Source organism: Mugil cephalus, chromosome 23 (genome assembly GCF_022458985.1).
Source record: "Mugil cephalus isolate CIBA_MC_2020 chromosome 23, CIBA_Mcephalus_1.1, whole genome shotgun sequence".
In the NCBI taxonomy this organism is placed as follows: Eukaryota; Metazoa; Chordata; class Actinopteri; order Mugiliformes; family Mugilidae; genus Mugil; species Mugil cephalus.
The window spans coordinates 7,170,124-7,186,866 of NC_061792.1; the positions used below are offsets into that span (position 1 = coordinate 7,170,124).

The following is a 16,743-nucleotide window of genomic DNA, read 5'->3' on the forward strand; positions in this document are numbered from 1 at the left end:
GCTTGAAAAATGACACGTTTCAGCTGTAATGTAACTGATATCTACATTTTTTGTCGCTTACCTTAAGATTTCTGATGCTGTTCTTCAGACCAGTGTTGACCACAGAACCTTTCATCAGTCACCACAGATTTATTTGAGATGAAAGTACAGTGACAGGTGACAGTATGTTTGGAAATACACTCCAATGTTAGTCAGTGAGGAGACGGTGTGTGACAACCGGCTTAATACACAACTAGCGCGTCATGATTCGATCCACTATCTTTTTATTAAATACAACATATCTGTGACAGGGAGGAGATTTACAACATGGACATCGTTCACTTGGGTCCGTCCTCGAGCTTCGGCTCTGGAACGAAAAAACAAGGAGAGATTCATTAGCGTCTGTTATTAGTGAGTGTGATTTTGAATTTTAAACGTACTGCAGCAAAACTTCCAACATCACAACAAATCTCACAGAAGCTTAATCAAAAACGAAACATGTCTGAACCTAGTTCCAACACAGTTCACCTCACTCTGCCGAGGGTCACCATGTGAGATATTTATAGGCACAAAGGCTCATATTTATAAACAGGAGACTAATAAAACTCAAATTTACTGTACAACCAGCACCGGGGCCGATTTAAAAACACACCTTTCCATGACAAACGTTTAAATTTTCTTCGTCTGTTCATTACAGTAGAACCTCAAAAAATACTGACATTACCATAAATAGTATATTACAGTTACACTCGTAGAACCTGGGGTTACAATATGTAACCAACATTAGCTGCGCACGTAAGTAACAGAACTGGTTGTAAAGCATTTGGATCAATCACAAACTATCTTTGAAGAGCTCCTGTCCTACAGAATAAAACTACAAATAAAAAAACGACAAATGTTTGTGCGCAAAATGTTCAGTCAATAAGCAAAAAAAACGCTCAGTGAATGGATTTAGTCGTCTATACCGACCTGTGAACTTGAAGTCGGGGAACTTGTTCATGTCTCCGCCGCCATATAGCCTCTGCAGTTTGGTTTCTTCCTCAGACACGTTCTTCTGGTAAGAGGGACCTGCATCCACAATCCCACCAGAGCTCCTGGGAGAGCCAACGCATCAAATCATGTTCAAAATTCACGAGCTCGACAGCGATGAATGGAGGAGATGAATAGTCGGGAGGGAGATGAAATGAACCTGCATGCAGCAGTTACGCGTTTCACAAGTACATTTAAAGTTAATATTTGACCACGACACAACTTGGGTGAGCTTCTTCTACCTGGACACACGATTCAGATAAATTTAAACGTCGCAAACAGAATAAAAATGACACGACTCGCGCGTCGTCTACTGACTTGCTCTTGGTGTTGTAGTCCCGGATCTTGTCCAGGAACAGTTTCTGGATGGGGTCGAGCTCCTTGGCCCGGTTGAAGAGGACGGCGGAGATGCCGATGTTCCTGCGCAGGGTCAGGCTCACGGCGGAGCGCAGCACGGAGGACAGCTGGAATAACCGGTGAAGTGCCATCTGAAGGGAGGAACGCAAAAACTAGGGTTAGGGAGACCAGCCTGCAGGAAACGAGAGGTTCAGACGCATGTGGTTTTCATTTAGCCAATCAGAGAAGATCAAGGAAACAGTCTCAGGGCTAATCAGGGTCTATGAGGTCCACCTCTGCTTTATTAGGACAAGAACAAGTGTCCTAATGTCGTCTAATGTGATAATATGTTGTCTGAATCAGCACGTATGTTCTAATGGTCTAAATACATGTTTACATTTGTTTATCACGTAAGGACAAGTAAATTCAATTATCTTGAGTTTGTCCATGAAAAGAAAAAAGAAATTGATAAAGAATAAAAAAGTAAAATAAATCTAAATGTCGACATTGTATTTCAACTCTACTCTCGACATTGTACTTCGACTTATATGTGCAAGTGCATGATGGGAAAATAAGCTACCTCCTCTCATTTGTTTTCTCTAACGAGCGGCCTTAATAATCTTCCTTACATCCACATAAACCAGACTATTATATCAATAATGTCACAATGACCTTAAGTTGCAAAGTTGACTTCATTCCTGGTTAAGCTAACTAGCTAGCTAGCTAACGTTTCCTTCCTTTAACCCAGCAAAACAGCTGCTAATGCTAACATGCTACGCTACCTTTAGCCGACCCGAGAACCTTCAACTATTATCCTTAAACGTCCGTTGTTGCCTCAAACTTCTGTCACGTCGTTGCACTAACCGACGACACTCGCATTTATTGGTGTATTGAGCAATAAAAAACAGGGTTAAGCACAAAGTTTGACATCTTTTTTCCCTCTTAACGCCGTACTCACCTTGGGTTTGACACTCAGAGCAGCACTGGTGGATCCAAATGTGGAGGGCCGCGGTGGATTGTGGGAGTGTGGCGGAGACGAGGAGACGTTCGCAAGCGTCAAAATGTTGCCTCCTCTGCGCAGCGCTGCGCAGATTTGATTTGACCTCCCTTTCAAAACAAATAAATAAAAAAATACCCTAAAATAACATAAAATACGAATAATATATTGTTTTTTTAATCTATACCGATCTTCACCTTGGATAACCGACTCTTTCAGAATTAAAAATAAATAATTACTAAATAAAAACATCGTTAGCCTAATAGCATAATTACCTAATCCATATTTAAACGTTTAATCGTTAGCCTAATTATGCTATTAGGCTAACGATATAAACAGAAACAAATCTGGATAATTATTTATTATTAGATGTAAATATGTTTATAGTTATTTATTTTTCCCATTAAGAGAAAAGAAAGAATGAAATGTTTCTATGTATTATCTATCAGTATATTATTGTAGTATCTAGAGCAGATTGTGGATGTGGTTCCAGTTCAGTGCAAAAGCAATTCAACCTTTAGCAAGATGACCCAGGTTCATGTGCGCCAGGGAGATCTGACGTGTCCTTTTAAGCAACACAACTCCAGTCTGCTGTTTTAAATGTGAGAACAACCTCCGACCTCCTCATGAAAGTCAAAGAGTCGGCTGTCACATTGTTATTCCCCTCAGTGGTTGAATTTAAATATCAATTATTAGCATAAAACAGGGCCCATGAACAAAACTACAAATATAAGAAAGAATAAGGAAACAGAGGCAGCTTTTGTATGTACATTCAAAACTTTATTATGGAATACAGTGTAGAAAGCGTTTGCCCAGTCAATGCAAATGGCCTGCACAATATTACACAGTGGAAAAAAACAAAAAAACAAAAACCAATATATAACCCGTGGAAAAAAAAAAAGATAGAAAGAAAATCCTGCTTCCTCTTCTTCTTCTCTACTGCCCTCTGTCGGGCTTCTAACGAGCGCCTTCTGAAAACCACCCCACCGCAGCCACCGCCGTGCGTACATTTCACCCACCATTTCCTCGCAGATTTAAGAGGCCGCGCTGTGTTTCTTTCCCCGCGGAGATGGTGACAAACCGTTAATCTGAGCTGACCGCGTGTTGTATGTGGATGAACGGAGATCCTCGCCCCGGCTTGCATTTACCTCCGACTATCGTCTGCATGTGAGGGGGGTTGAGGTGAGACGCATGGCTGGAGGAAGAGGAAGGAGAGGAAAGGGAGGTGCAGGGGGAAGTGAAAATCCATTATATGTACAGACTGCCTGCCTGGCTGGTTATCCATCCGGAACTGCAAGTCATTTCCTCTCCACCTCTCCTTCCTCCTCCACCTGCTCTGTCCGCACAATGATTACAAAACGAAGGCTCACAATTGGACGAAAACACCAGACTGAAAATGACACATACACATACACGCAGATATAATCCTAACCCGGCTTCCCATGCCACGCCACGCCACCCCACGCCGCGCACCTCCTTCCTACCCCTCCACCCTCACCGACATGCCCTTCTCAAAATTTTTTAAAAAAAAAATACACAGGAACCGAAACGAGGAAAGATCTCCGAGAGCCCCTACGAGTAAGGATTTTCAACACAAATCAGTGAATGAGGAGGGTACACAAACAAGAGATGAAGCCGTGCGCCCTCCTGCAGCTTCAGGAAAGCAGCAGGGTTTAAAATTAAAAAACAAAAAAATCAAAAAAAATCAAAAAAAAATCACAGATCTCCTTTAAATGTGTATTTTACATGATATCAAAGCATCGTCTAGATTTATACGTCGTCATCGCTTGAACTCACGTGATCACGAGAAGATACTAAATTTACAATCTTGCTAGAATGAACAATCTATACGTGAGAAAGGATCTTGAGAGAGAGAGAGAGAGAGAGAAAGAAAGAGAAAGAGAGAGCAGCGTTAAGATTTAATTTTTTTTTTTTTGATCTTCCAAATCCTGTCGTCATTGTTGTCATGCACTACATAGGAACAGCTAAGACTTCAGCATTACTCCAGTAACATTACACGTAATTTAAAAAAAGGACTTTACATCGGTTGATTTCTCGTTTTTTGTATTTTTTTTTGGTTGTTTTTTTTTTGTCTGAGTTTTTTTCCGTCTTTTTTGAAAAACAAAACTGGAAACGATAGAGAGAGAAAAAAAAAAGAATTAAAAACAGCTCATTCGGAATACGTAATTACTACCGTCCTCATCGACACGTTTATCGTCAGCGTCTCCAGATATCCTTAAGAGCCTTGTGTGTCTTAACACAGCCCAGCTGTCGTAAGAATGCGCAAAGAAAAGAGGATGGAGGGAAGGATGGATGAAGGAGGAGGAGGTGGAGGAGAAGGAGGAGGGAGAGGAGGCTCACTTATACTCCAGTGTAGACTGTAGAGAGAGTGCAGTAGTGGTGCAGTAGGTGGGGAAACACTGGGCCTCATTTATAATAAATCATGTTGCTCGACTTAAGCCTCGGTTTGATTAAAGCAAATTAAACGTCTCCATGAATGATTTAAAAACGGCGTTTTTTTTCCAGATCAGCATGCGCATAAACTGATCAGAGGTCAGATCACTCGAAAACCATCTCAAACCAAAAAAAACAAAACAAAAAAAAACTATACACTGGCCCTGAATCAGTGTGGAGAGACGTGCTTCTTCCTTCTTCCCCCAGAGAATGGGTTTGTGTCACTGGGCGGGGCCTTTTTTTTTTTAATTTATTTATTTTTCCCCCATACATCAGCAGGCCCAGACGGAGCGAACGTATAAAAACTCCTTTCTTTTTAATTTAAAAAAAAAAAAAAAAAGGCGTCTTCGCTCCAATAAAGTGAACCAACGTGGTGCAAACTGGCTCGAAAATGAAAGAGGAAAACTCCCGGCTACAGTCGCTCCGCACGCTCGTAACGGACTATTGCAACCACACTGCCTGTTGGGACCCTAGTTGAGGGGGGAGGGTGGGGGGTCGGGTGGGGGTGGAGGGAGGGAGGGAGGGGAGTGTGATGCGTGGGAGGGGATTGGTGTGTGTGTGTGTGTGAGTGTGAGTGAGTTCTCCTCAGTTCTGCATTTGCTCAAAGAACTTGTAGGTCGGGTTCTCGTAGCCGTTCTGCTGCATCTTAGACAGGTGGCGCTCCTCGGGGGTGACGGCGGCGTCCACCTGGAGGGGGGCCAGAGGAAAAGACGGAAGGGGGGAGGGGTTACACACTTGCACTTTTAATAAAAATAAAAATGGCTGCTGTGGCGAGCGTTTTTTTTTTTTTTTTTTTTTTTTTTTTTAATTGCACAAGTAATGAAAGTTTTAAAGTGATGAATGTGGATAATTAGAAAAAGGAAAGCAGGAAATTAATTTGTAATGGGTGTTAATGCAGTGCAGTGGACCATTCATTGCATAGAAACACAGTCACACAGAACAGCTTGTACACACAACACACACGTGAACAAACACGGCGGTCAGCTGTTTCCCACCTCGATGACTCCGTGGTGGATGGAGGTGTACTGCTTCTTCCTCAGCATCACCAGGGTGATGACGATCACGGTCGCTATGACGACGCCGCCGACCATCAGGCCGATGATGGCGCCCTTGTTGGAGCCGACGTCCTCCGCGAAGAACACCTGCGGGAGAAGCAGCGGGTCGCGGTGATCCGACGGATTCGAAGCGGCGATAAAAATCTCATTCCGACTCGAGTTGTTTTGTGTGTTTTTTTTTTTTTTGTTTTGTTTTTGCGGTGCACGCTGTGGGTAATTACGTTTCCTGGCTTCATTACAGAGGCAAATTTAGTTTGAAAGTACGCCAGCACGCGAGTCACGCGGCCACGATAAAAAAAAAAAAACTAACTCGAGGGGTAATTTCTTCCCGAGCTCAAACATAAAGAAGGCACCGGTGCAGAATGACTCAGCTCCAGCGCAGCTCGACGTTTCTCAAATGCACAAAACCAAACGGGGGGGGGGGGGTTCGGCTCCGGCTCCTCGGTCAGAGCTCACAGCAATATGGAACAATAACAATAAAACAGAAGCAAACGCCTCGTTAAAGGAGGAAAACAAGTCTCTTTGCAGCAAAAGCTGCAGCGATTAAGGACTTTCTTCTCCTCCTAGTGTATGCAGCTGATTGGGGTTACGGTGAATATTAAATTGAAGAATTAAGGACATGCTGGCTGCTCATTGTGAATACAAGAAATGCGATATGTAATGAAATGTAGGGATTAAGGGATTAAAGCCTTAAGGTGAGAGGACTGAGGTACGTGGATTTGGATTTGGCTGAGGGTGGATTGAGGTTTTTCTTTTTTTTTTTTTTGTGCTCGCATTACAACGCTGCGTGAGATTAATGTACGCAGAAGTGGGAGGGAGAATATTAGAATGTTTTAGTACCTGTAACTTAACAAAAAAAAACACAGATACAAACAGAAAACTTATCGGAGGGCAGTGGATTTTTTAGAGAGTGTGACGCACGCATCGTCGCGGCCGTCTCCATGGGCACCTGTCTCCATGGCGACAACCTTGGGAGTTTACCGGGGAGGACGCGGCGAAGAAAACCTGCGCTCGTGGGGAAGAGGGACCAGAGTGCAAGCTTGCATGCGTCGCTGTAATGCATCTCAGTGCTTATCAACTCCTCCGTACGCGAGTGTTCGGCCGGATCAGCGAATTTGAAAATGTGCGGCGAGCTTCTTTGAGGCTGGGTGAGGGATGGGGGGTGGTGGAGCCTGTTTACCAGTTTCTGGTGGTGAACTTCATACTCGGTGCTCTGCCTGTCCTCCGTCTCCATGCGCATCTCAGGGATGGCCTCCATCTTCATTCCAGTCACTGGCGAAGGGGAAAAAAAAAAAAAAAAAAAAGTACAATCTATTATAGATGGTGACACTCAGCCACTTTCTCCATCTCGCCCGGCCGACATAAAACTCACTGACTAAAACGTATCGGACAGCCGAGTGTTGGATGGATGTAGCAGCAGCGTAGCTTGAAAATAGTAATAATATATATTTATAGATGTAGCACCTATAGAAGAGCATAAAATGTATAAAACTTGTGCATTAATATGACGTCAGGAGTGCAAGAATACTGTCCTCCCAAAAAAGAAGGACACTTCTATCATTTGTCTACAGCATAGGCCTTCAACAGGCGCCCCCTAGGTGGTCCATGGAGGTACTGCAGGGGGCGGGGTCGCAAAATCTTTGGTTGATTAGACATTTTTTATATATTTTTTAATTTCCCCCCATCAAATTTAAATATTTTTGAATACACATTAACATATTGTAGTAAAGGGATAATAGCTTAATATTGAATGCAAAATAATAATAGTAATGTATATTTATAAACAGCTGCTTAATCTTTCCATCACCTATTAGTGACCAGCGACAAATCTGGCCACTATAAATGAGCCTCTATTATTGCCACCAGAGGGCGCATTCATAACACTGACAATTAGAAGCTGTGTAGAAAACCTCACAATCTGGGAATAAATGAGATCTTTTTAACCACCTGGCCGTGTGGGGACGCCTCTGTCGAGGCCGGGGCGAGAGTCCACTGGCTCCACTAGAAAGACAAGACAGAGAAGGAAAAGGTTTCACTTTTATTTTTTTTTTCGGAGCAAAAATCAGCACCCTAAACGGAGCTCCTTTCCGACCGCGCCGCGTACCCTGGTTCTCGGTGTTGGGCTGGTTGAAGCTCTCGGGGTGGATGAAGCCGACTCCCCCGAAGCCGAGCGTGTCCTCCTGGGGCAGCAGCTCGGTCTGGTCGTCTCCCAGCTCCTGGTCGGGCATCAGGGCGTCGTTTCCGTAGCTCACCCTCACGTCCGTCTGTAGGTTGGCCAGCTGCTGGGCCATCTCCGCCTGCTCCCTCTGCAGGAGCTCTGCGCGGACACCGCAGGGGGTCGGGAAGGATGTTTGGGAGGAAGGGGGTGGTGAAAAAAATATTCGTTTTGAACGTTATGCTTCTGTATCAGAGGAGGGCAGACGGTCCTCAGACGTTTAAATAGACCTGCTGCCGAGCAAACACTGACTGCTTTTTATTCTGTGTACGTTCGTGTGTGTGTGTGTGTGTCGGTGGGCAGTGCAGACTGTCATCGTCTCCCAGACACAGATGGCGGCGTGACGCAGGCAACTCCAATAAACCCAAAAACCCCAGCGAGCAAATGCAGGGGTGAGAGCGAGGGAGGTTAGGGAAGGGATTTACGCTCCTAGCAAACAGTTTCATTTGACTCGGAACAGAAGAATTAGGCCAAATGCCTCCAAAGTCCTTATCAGCAAATTTTTTTTTCTCTTTTGAATGTGGAGCATTCAATCTTACCGTTACATGTAACACAATGAGGACAGCGTGTCTCCTCCCGGATCTATCCGGCACACAAAGCTACAAGATTTTTTATCTACCTGCTGCCTCGGATAAAAAAACGACACACTCACCAACTTGGTCCTGGATGTCGTCGGCCACGCCGGGCACTTTGTAGAGAAGTCCCAGAGACTGGTTCATGCGCTCCTCGATGACGCGGAGGTGGGTCAGCACCTAATGCACAAGAAACAACTTAGAAGCGTTCCTTCCTCCATAACTGGGGACTTTAGATCCAGGCTGCCTGGTTGTACCTGAGGTCTAATCTGAGCTGCCTTCTTGGGATCCACCATGCGGACGTGCTCGAAGTGCTTGAGGGTGTGCTGCCTGTCCTTCTGCTCGGCACGCACGTACTTCTTCAACAGGCTGAAGACATGACGGGGCTGCGGGAGAAGGAGGCAGATGGTTACGAGCAGATGTTTTATATAGTATGGATGTATGCATAGGAAGACAGAAACCAAACACCAGCTACAAATGGCTCCCGAGATGAAGGTTCTTCCATTAATCTCCATTTATTTATGAGTATTTTAGATGTTTCAGGTGGATCTTCATTGAGATCCATCCCATGTGCATAATTCGTTAGTTGCTCAAAAACAAACCCGAACACAGATCTAAAAGTAACATCTGCAGGGGTGTCAATGTCTTTTAGTAATTGGTGTTAATGTTCAGTCGTAGAGAATTACAGAGAAGGTGGTCGTACCCTGGGGGGTTCCTGCTGCAACGCGGTCAGGTAGCTCTCCAGAGCGAGGCGGCGGCGGTCGTTGAGCAGAGCCTCCACCCGGGCCATGTGGGTCTCCACCAGCTGCTGGCGCTCGCTGGCCGCCTCCTGCTCCAGCGCCTCCACCTTTTCCTGAAAACGCTGCGCGCACACGCACGCACGGAGGAAGTAAAGTTTTCACCAAACTTTTAATGACTCCGCTTAGAGATCAACCGATATGGATTTTTTTTATGGCCGATACGTGCTGCCGATTTTTCTGAGCCAATGTTTGTAGCTGATGGTGCTTTTTCTCCCTCCATTTACATGATGAAAATGACACAATGGTAGCAAAGTGTCAATCTAACCGAAAACATACAAGCGTAGAAAATAAAAAATAAACGGATAAAAGCAGGTGGAGCACTAGCAGGGGCGATTCTACAAAAAATAAACTAAATAAATCACCAAATACTCTTATTTTTTTCTTATTTCAATCTTATTTTTAGTTGGTGTTCGACACAACAATGAGTACGAGCGTTTTCCAGCTGCACACACTCTGCTAGTGTGGGGGCGGCCATGTATGGGCTGCACGGGTCCAGTGTCTCCAGCAGCACAGGGCTGCCTGTGGATGCGCCTGTCTGTAAATCCTGCTAAAGAAAAACTGAGTATCTGGCATCAACTATATATTCAGCTTGTTTGGCTCCATTCGGCTCTTTTTTCGGCTTATTTTTCACAATATGTTTGGAAGAGATAGCTCGGTAAAGTTCTTTTATTTATAATTTTTAATTTTCACAAAGATACAATGACAGCACATTATTCATACGAAAATAAAGTAATAAAATGTCAAAATAATTCGTTCATTTGTATAGTAGGCCCAAAAGGATTTGAGAAGTTTTATCCTGAAGAAGATTAAATAAAAATGCAGCTTTTATGAATTTATCCAAAGAATAAAAGGACAAAACTAAACCGATAAGTTGCTCTGCTTCGATAACAACTACTAACTTAACCTCTCCTCCGCTTCCTCCTGTTGTCCGACCAAATATAAGACGTGATGTCAACATCGTTGTGATGTCACCTGGAAGCGGTGATATCAATACCAGCAAAAAAAAAAAAAAAGACGCAACTATCATCCATCGGTCGATCTCTAATTCCATTTACATCTGCCGTTTGCATTTCTCACCTGAATCACAGCCTTCTTCTCTGAGCGTGGAAGATTCTTGGCTTCCCTCTCGGCCTCTTCCCACTCCCTCATCACCTAAAGAGGAGCGAGAACCGTCAGTCGGCCCGATTCGTTTTTATATCCGGTTTGACACATTCATGTAGCAACGACATCTGGGTGAAGAGTCACGAAGTCAACGTGAGTCAATATGAGGGGGATCACATGAGGCTGCGTCGTCAACCGTTTCTCTTCCCTTCTGCTGAGCTACATCCTCCCTCTCGACTCACTGTGCGAATGCTTTAATTCCACTTAGGCTTCTGCCAAAGCGAGGACCAAAACAGCGTCTGTAAGGGTGAAGTGAAGCGCGTGAAATCGGACGACGTCGCGCCCCGTGGCTGCTCATTCAAACCGAGCAAACTCTGAGCGATGAAGTCCCTCCAAGAGCCGCACAAGCTTGTGTGCGGCTCTGAAAACGGAGGGACCATCTGGCCCGAGAGCCGCATGATTAAAGAATACAATTAAAGAAACGTGGGGGGAGGGCTCACCCAGGAGGAATTAACGAACGCACCTATTCCTTTTATTTGACGCATCTTTTTCCACCATTTTCTCAGCAAAGACACTGTTGTGCGCGTGGTGAACAAATAAATACCTGGGACATTCTCTCGCGGTGCTTGGCCTCCAGACTCTCTTTGGCTTTCTGGAAGTGGGCGTGTTCGTTTTCGTCAGCAGGCGTCTCCAGGTAGTGGTCCACTGCGTCTGGGGAGCTGGGCGTGGCTGTGGGTACTGCATTAAGATAGAAGAAGAGAAAAAAAAAGAGAGAAAGGAAGGGAGGTGAAAAAGACACATTTGGTTCGTCTGCTGGAGGCGGTTTCACCTCGGGACGCACAGACATCCACACGGGTTAATAAGAGTTAGAGTGAACTCAGGGGAGAAAAGGAGGAAGCAGCTCCAAGCAAACGCAAACAAGTGAAAGCCTTGAATGACCCAGCCCTTTGTATACAAAAAAAAAAAAAAATCGTCATTTATATAACTTCATTCAGAGCGTGATCGAGCTCGCCTGCCAAACTACTGACACTAGAATTTATCCCGTGGGCTCAGAAGCACGCGCTAAATCGTTGTTGACTCACCAGCAGAGGAATAAATTGGATCGGTTATTGCGTGAAACCTGGATTTAATCAGCGGAAAGTTGATTAGCGTTCGCGAACGTGCCGTCGGGAGGCGCGAAGCCGCCCGCGCGCACGCGTGAAGGTCGTGCGAAATCGGTTATGTCTGATGGGAACGCATGACTGCGCCAGACGCCAAAAAAACAACAGATCGCTCTGACCTCCTTACATCTTTTAAAGGACCGGTTCACCCCAAATCTCACGTTTAATGAGTGGCCCCAAAAACTAAAATCAGATGTGAAGGTGCAGACAGGAGCGCCGGCACAAAGGCCAAGTAATTAACTCCTGTGGACGGGGTCAGCAAGAAAATGTATTTTAGTCTCTTAAAACAAGGAGCTGCTAGAAAAATAAATAAATAAATAAAAATCAATAAGAGTACAGACAGTCTTTACACTTTTCTGACACCGTTATTGATCTGTGCTCCCTTTAACGCCACCAGACTCCACTAAAAAATTTTTTACCTCAGAGATCTGGTCTTCCACTTCCTTGATTGGTTCTTTTTTCTTTTTTTTTTGTTATTGAGTGCCTCTGGTGTGTAACGCGTTAGATTGGATCTGAATTAACAGGTTAAATCACCACAGCCGCACAGCGGTACACCAGCAGCCTTCAGTGCTCCGTGGAGCAAAAAAAAATGCTGCTTTTCTCTGTGGAGTCTGGTGGATTTGAAAAGCTTCGTTTCCCCGTCAGAAAAGGCAAATAAAACGGTCCTTGTTGCGTGAGGCTAAAAAAAAAAATAATATTTTGTCACTAATAATTCTCTCATATCTGTGGTAAAGTGGGGGCTTTAAAGAAACCAAAACCATCCCCGTTAAGCTTTCACTTAACGTAATGACAACGCACTAAAAAGTGGGACGTAAATTACAATTACGCAACCCTGCTGAGTCAATACGCACCACTGCAGAGCGCACAAGGCCGCATTCTTGGTTTCGTCTTGGCATACCGCCGCTGAAGAGCATCATTCAGCACATAAGTGCTTCTCTAAGTGCAACCTTTTAGAATAATACGAGCGTCCATGAAAGGAATTTATGATTAGCCCGAACACTGCCCTGAAATCAATTACCGTTACTGTAATTATCGTGCGCATTATGCTCTTCTTTTCTTTTCTTTTTTTTTTTTAAAGCGAAAATGCCACCTGCACCGAGACTGAGAACGGTTATTAATTGAACGTACATGTAAGTAAACGGTGCACCGGTGAAGGGAGGGGGAGAGAAGAGACGAAACGGCAAAGCAAGAAATCCTGAGCCAAAAAAACACGCGTGACGGTGCACTCTCACACTCACCGGTGATAAAATTAGAGCAGAATATGGGGACGTGGAGACGGCACGACCCCATTTCGCTGCAGGACGGCTAATGCGCCTCGTGACTATACCTACACGCCGTGACACTTGGGTCACGTGCAACTCAGCGCGCGGAAGCAAGAAGCAATTTCTTTTTTTTTTTTCTTTTTAAGTTTCCATTAATAAGAACCTCTGATGGTTCAGCACATTAAGTAAGTGGAAAAATCACTGAGCAATCATCCTTATTTCCACTGATACCAACTGATAATCAATCATGGCTGCGTGAGGTCTGGCAGTCGTATTGATGAGTTTTTTTTTTCCACTCACCGCTAGCTGGGAATTCACGTTTTTAGAAAGGAAAATGATAATCTCTGCCCAGGTGGTTTTACACCTCACATTCATTCTGAAGTAATACTTGTGGAATAGCTGTAATCACAGAAATTGTGGTTGCTGTCTAACGTGTAACCATGGCGATGTAAAGTGAAAACGAGCCCTTTTTGCGTCTTATCAGTTATTGGAGGATTTAGCTTTGGGAACTGACTCAGCTGAGCCCCGTCGTGGTCCAAAGTGACTCTGCAAAGAGAAGAGTGTGAATCGAGTGTGTTATTAGTAAAAGACACACACAGACTGGGAGGAAACGGCACGCTTTAGTTTAGAAGAGAAGCACGCCAAGCGGCTGTTAATATCAATAGTGGAAAACTCGGATCGGAGTAAAAGTGGAGGTTAGAGAGGGGGGAAAACACCCAGCTTTCACGCCGGTCGGGGGGGTTAGCAGCTCTCGCCGGGACTTACTGACGCTGTTGCAGACAGACATGCAGTACTCCTCTGACTCAAAGTTATTCCTGTTGCCTCCGCAGCCGCCGTAGATAAACTGGGCACAGCGGCCCTCCTCGCGGTCAAAGTACCAGCGGGGCAGCATGGCCCGGCACGGACCTGTCTCTGCACTGGCCCAGCACACATCTTGGAGGACACACACACACACACACACACACACACATCATTCACAAAGAAGTGCTCCTCTCTAGTTTACACCATCTTTTTTGTCAAGATCCTGTAATTTCAACAATTGCAATGCGTCAGCGAAGTAACACGATGGAAATATAATTAGAAAAAAAAACACATTTAAGCATTATTAATGCAGCTTGGGGTTGATTTTAAGACCAATTTAACATGAAGGAACAGCGCTGGTACAAGCGCCCCTGATTCTAATGGATCGTGCCTAATGAAAGCTGTGAGATGACAAATGAGCACAATGAGAAAAATGACAGCAGGAAATTAATTGCTGAGGAACATGGGGTTTAACTGTGTTCAGCAAGGCGTACAAACTGGGGAGGAAAGAAAAACATGTTTTTGAGTGTTGTAACTAATGGAATTGTTCCAGACGGTTCGAAATTTGGAGCCGTTGAAGTCGTCCGACGGCTGAATTCAAGCTTCAGATGACGGAAAATGTAAAAGGGTTAAAACTAGAGATCGATACATCAGGCCGATATTTCTTTTTTTTTTTTTACTGGTATCGTTATTGGCCGATAAATGGGTGCGTCAATACATATACATATATATATATATATATATATGTTTACAGGCGCATCCACAGGCAGCCCTGTGCTGCTGGAGCTGCTGCTGACCCGTGCAGCCCATACATGGCCCCTCCCCCACTGGCAGAGTGCGTGCAGCTGGAATCTTCATCTGTTCGTAGTCATGAGCTTATTGAGGCCTAAAATCCGACCCTAGAATTCTTTGAGTTAAATAATTGTATCGGCTCCAAATATCAGTATCGGCCAATGCTGATCGGTATCAGCCCCAAAAAATCCATATCGGTCGATCTCTAGTTAAAACTGTGGGAAGCCTTCCTCACCCCTGACAACTTCTTCCACGGACTCGGTGGTGGTGGTGGTGGTTGTCGTCATGGCAACGTTGGTGGTGGGCTCGTCGGCGTCGTCGTCGAGCGTTTCGACGACGTCAGCGTCGTCCCCTTCCTCCTCATCCTCATCCTCATCCGCCTCCTCCTCCTCCTCAACCACCTCTTCATCCTCCTCTCCGTCTCCGTCCTGGTCGTTGTCGAGCACGTCCTCTTCCTCCTCCTCTTCGTAGTCGTCGTCTTCCCGGGCCACCACCTCCTCTGCCTCCTCCTCCTCGTCCTCCTCCTCTACCACAGATGGCTTGGTTTCCTCTTGCTGCTCCACTGGCTCTGGCTCCCGCACCATACTGGGAGGAAGGGTATAGGAAGAGGAGGGGGGGGAAGAGAGTAAAAAATGTGATGAGGGAGTAACAAGACATATGGGGGCAACAACAGCAATAGAGGGAGAGAGGGAGCGCAGCAAGGACAAGTTATAACCAATCAGCAGTTTGCTTTTGCCGGGAGACATTTTGTCCTCGCCGCAATGTGAAAAATTAAAGTGGAAGTATCGGTGCTGTTGTATCCCTTTGGCACCTCGCCCTCATTTGTCAGCCCGTGCGCGTACCTGTTGTCAGAGTAGTCAGTCTCGGGTCCGCCCCACCACACGTCAGAATCATCAGCATCCTGCTCGGCGCTGTCGGCGTCCCGCTCCGCCTCGGCGGGGCAGCACACGAACTCCACCCCTCGGAAGCGGTCGATGCCGCACGGCAGCAGCATCCCGTAGTCGAGGAGGTTCATGGTGCGGTCTCCGCAGGACTGCGGGGGACGCGGAACGGGAGGTTAGCTTAACAACGCGGGCTCGCCGCTAACGACGGGGGATTTGTCGTCGGCGCGGGACTCACCTCCTTGGCTAAAGTGTGCCAGTGCAGGTGGCTCTCACACTGGTCCATGCGCTCCTGATGCAGGAACTTGCACTTGTCAGGAACGAGCAGGGCGTCGCTCACAAACTCTCCCACTGCAGAAGAAATAAAAAAACATTCAGATTTATAAAGTGGAGACACACTTGAAGCAGCACTCCTAGAATCATGGTTGCTACGGTAACTCTTTTAGCAACCAGGTTAAGATGATTTTTTTTTTTTTTTTTGTTTAAATTAATTTCTCCTGCTTTTAAATCCGTCTGTTACCGACATGTTTTTATATCCTCACCCAGGCAGCGGTAGGGCACCACGATGTGCATGTGACTGTGACACTGCTTGCGTCCCTTCTTGCACCAGTTCTGGATGCTGACCGGCTGGTTGGCCTCCACCACGTTGGTGATCTGGAGCTCTGGGTACACCTATACACACACACACACACAGTACTACTTGTTACAATTGTGCCGTAACAGTGCAGCTCTAACGTGCGAAACACAAATTAAAAACTCTCTCTTCACTTATACATCACCATGGTGACGTTTTATCTGCTCATCCGACAGCATATATTTAAGCTTGGCATCTATTCCCTGTGCTAACTTCCTTTTTTACTGTGTTTGCAAAAACAATAAAAAAAAAATATTCCCTGACTCTGACAAAATGGCTGCTTTCTAAGCGTCTGTGTTTACTTCTATATTCCTCTCAGCCGTGCGTGACATCTGCCTCGGCGCGATACTCTGACTCTGCACGTCACCCCTCTCCAAACGCCTCCCCCGACACCTCCTCCTTCTGTCTTCTCTCCCCCCCCCCCCAAGTGCGGAGGAGCTGCACAACCTTCTGCTTTCGCCCTCAAATTCGCCGTCAATCTGTCCTTTATGTCATACTTGAGGAAAAGCGTTTCTTTGTTATCGGGCGACGGCAGTGATAAGATGCGTTTATCTTCCTTTGAGCTCGTCGCTCATGTCTTCCGGAGAAATCACCTCTTATCAGACGGCTGCGTTTTTTTTATTGTGTTTGCGCGGCGGCGGGAATGTTCCCATGATGAAACGACGAGGGGAGCTC

General features: G+C 45.6%; 2 protein-coding genes across 4 annotated transcripts in view; both read right to left on the reverse strand.

Moving 5' to 3' along the window:
• Positions 1-246: 246 nt before the first annotated feature.
• Positions 247-2,424, reverse strand: atp5pf (ATP synthase peripheral stalk subunit F6). Its single transcript, XM_047577021.1, has 4 exons — positions 2,303-2,424; positions 1,327-1,496; positions 949-1,073; positions 247-346 (listed from the first exon to the last, which is right to left on the reverse strand). Exons 2-4 carry the CDS (start codon positions 1,494-1,496, stop codon positions 318-320), a joined length of 324 nt encoding a protein of 107 aa, XP_047432977.1. The 5' UTR covers positions 2,303-2,424; the 3' UTR covers positions 247-317.
• A 675-nt stretch (positions 2,425-3,099) lies between these two features.
• Positions 3,100-16,743, reverse strand: part of appa (amyloid beta (A4) precursor protein a) — a 29,493-nt gene continuing 15,849 nt past the window's right edge. Inside the window, exons 3-17 of one of the 3 annotated variants that reach the window (XM_047576996.1) lie at positions 15,977-16,106; positions 15,673-15,785; positions 15,396-15,586; positions 14,789-15,138; positions 13,726-13,893; positions 11,143-11,276; positions 10,515-10,589; positions 9,341-9,490; positions 8,895-9,023; positions 8,718-8,817; positions 7,955-8,167; positions 7,798-7,851; positions 7,031-7,122; positions 5,791-5,937; positions 3,100-5,482 (exon numbers count right to left, since the gene is read on the reverse strand). In XM_047576996.1, the coding sequence (XP_047432952.1) occupies positions 5,381-5,482; positions 5,791-5,937; positions 7,031-7,122; positions 7,798-7,851; positions 7,955-8,167; positions 8,718-8,817; positions 8,895-9,023; positions 9,341-9,490; positions 10,515-10,589; positions 11,143-11,276; positions 13,726-13,893; positions 14,789-15,138; positions 15,396-15,586; positions 15,673-15,785; positions 15,977-16,106 (2,148 nt within the window). In that variant the 3' untranslated portion in view covers positions 3,100-5,380. Of the gene's footprint in view, positions 5,483-5,790; positions 5,938-7,030; positions 7,123-7,797; positions 7,852-7,954; positions 8,168-8,717; positions 8,818-8,894; positions 9,024-9,340; positions 9,500-10,514; positions 10,590-11,142; positions 11,277-13,725; positions 13,894-14,788; positions 15,139-15,395; positions 15,587-15,672; positions 15,786-15,976; positions 16,107-16,743 lie in introns of all 3 variants that reach the window. The other 2 variants (XM_047576995.1, XM_047576997.1) reach the window with 2 other exon arrangements.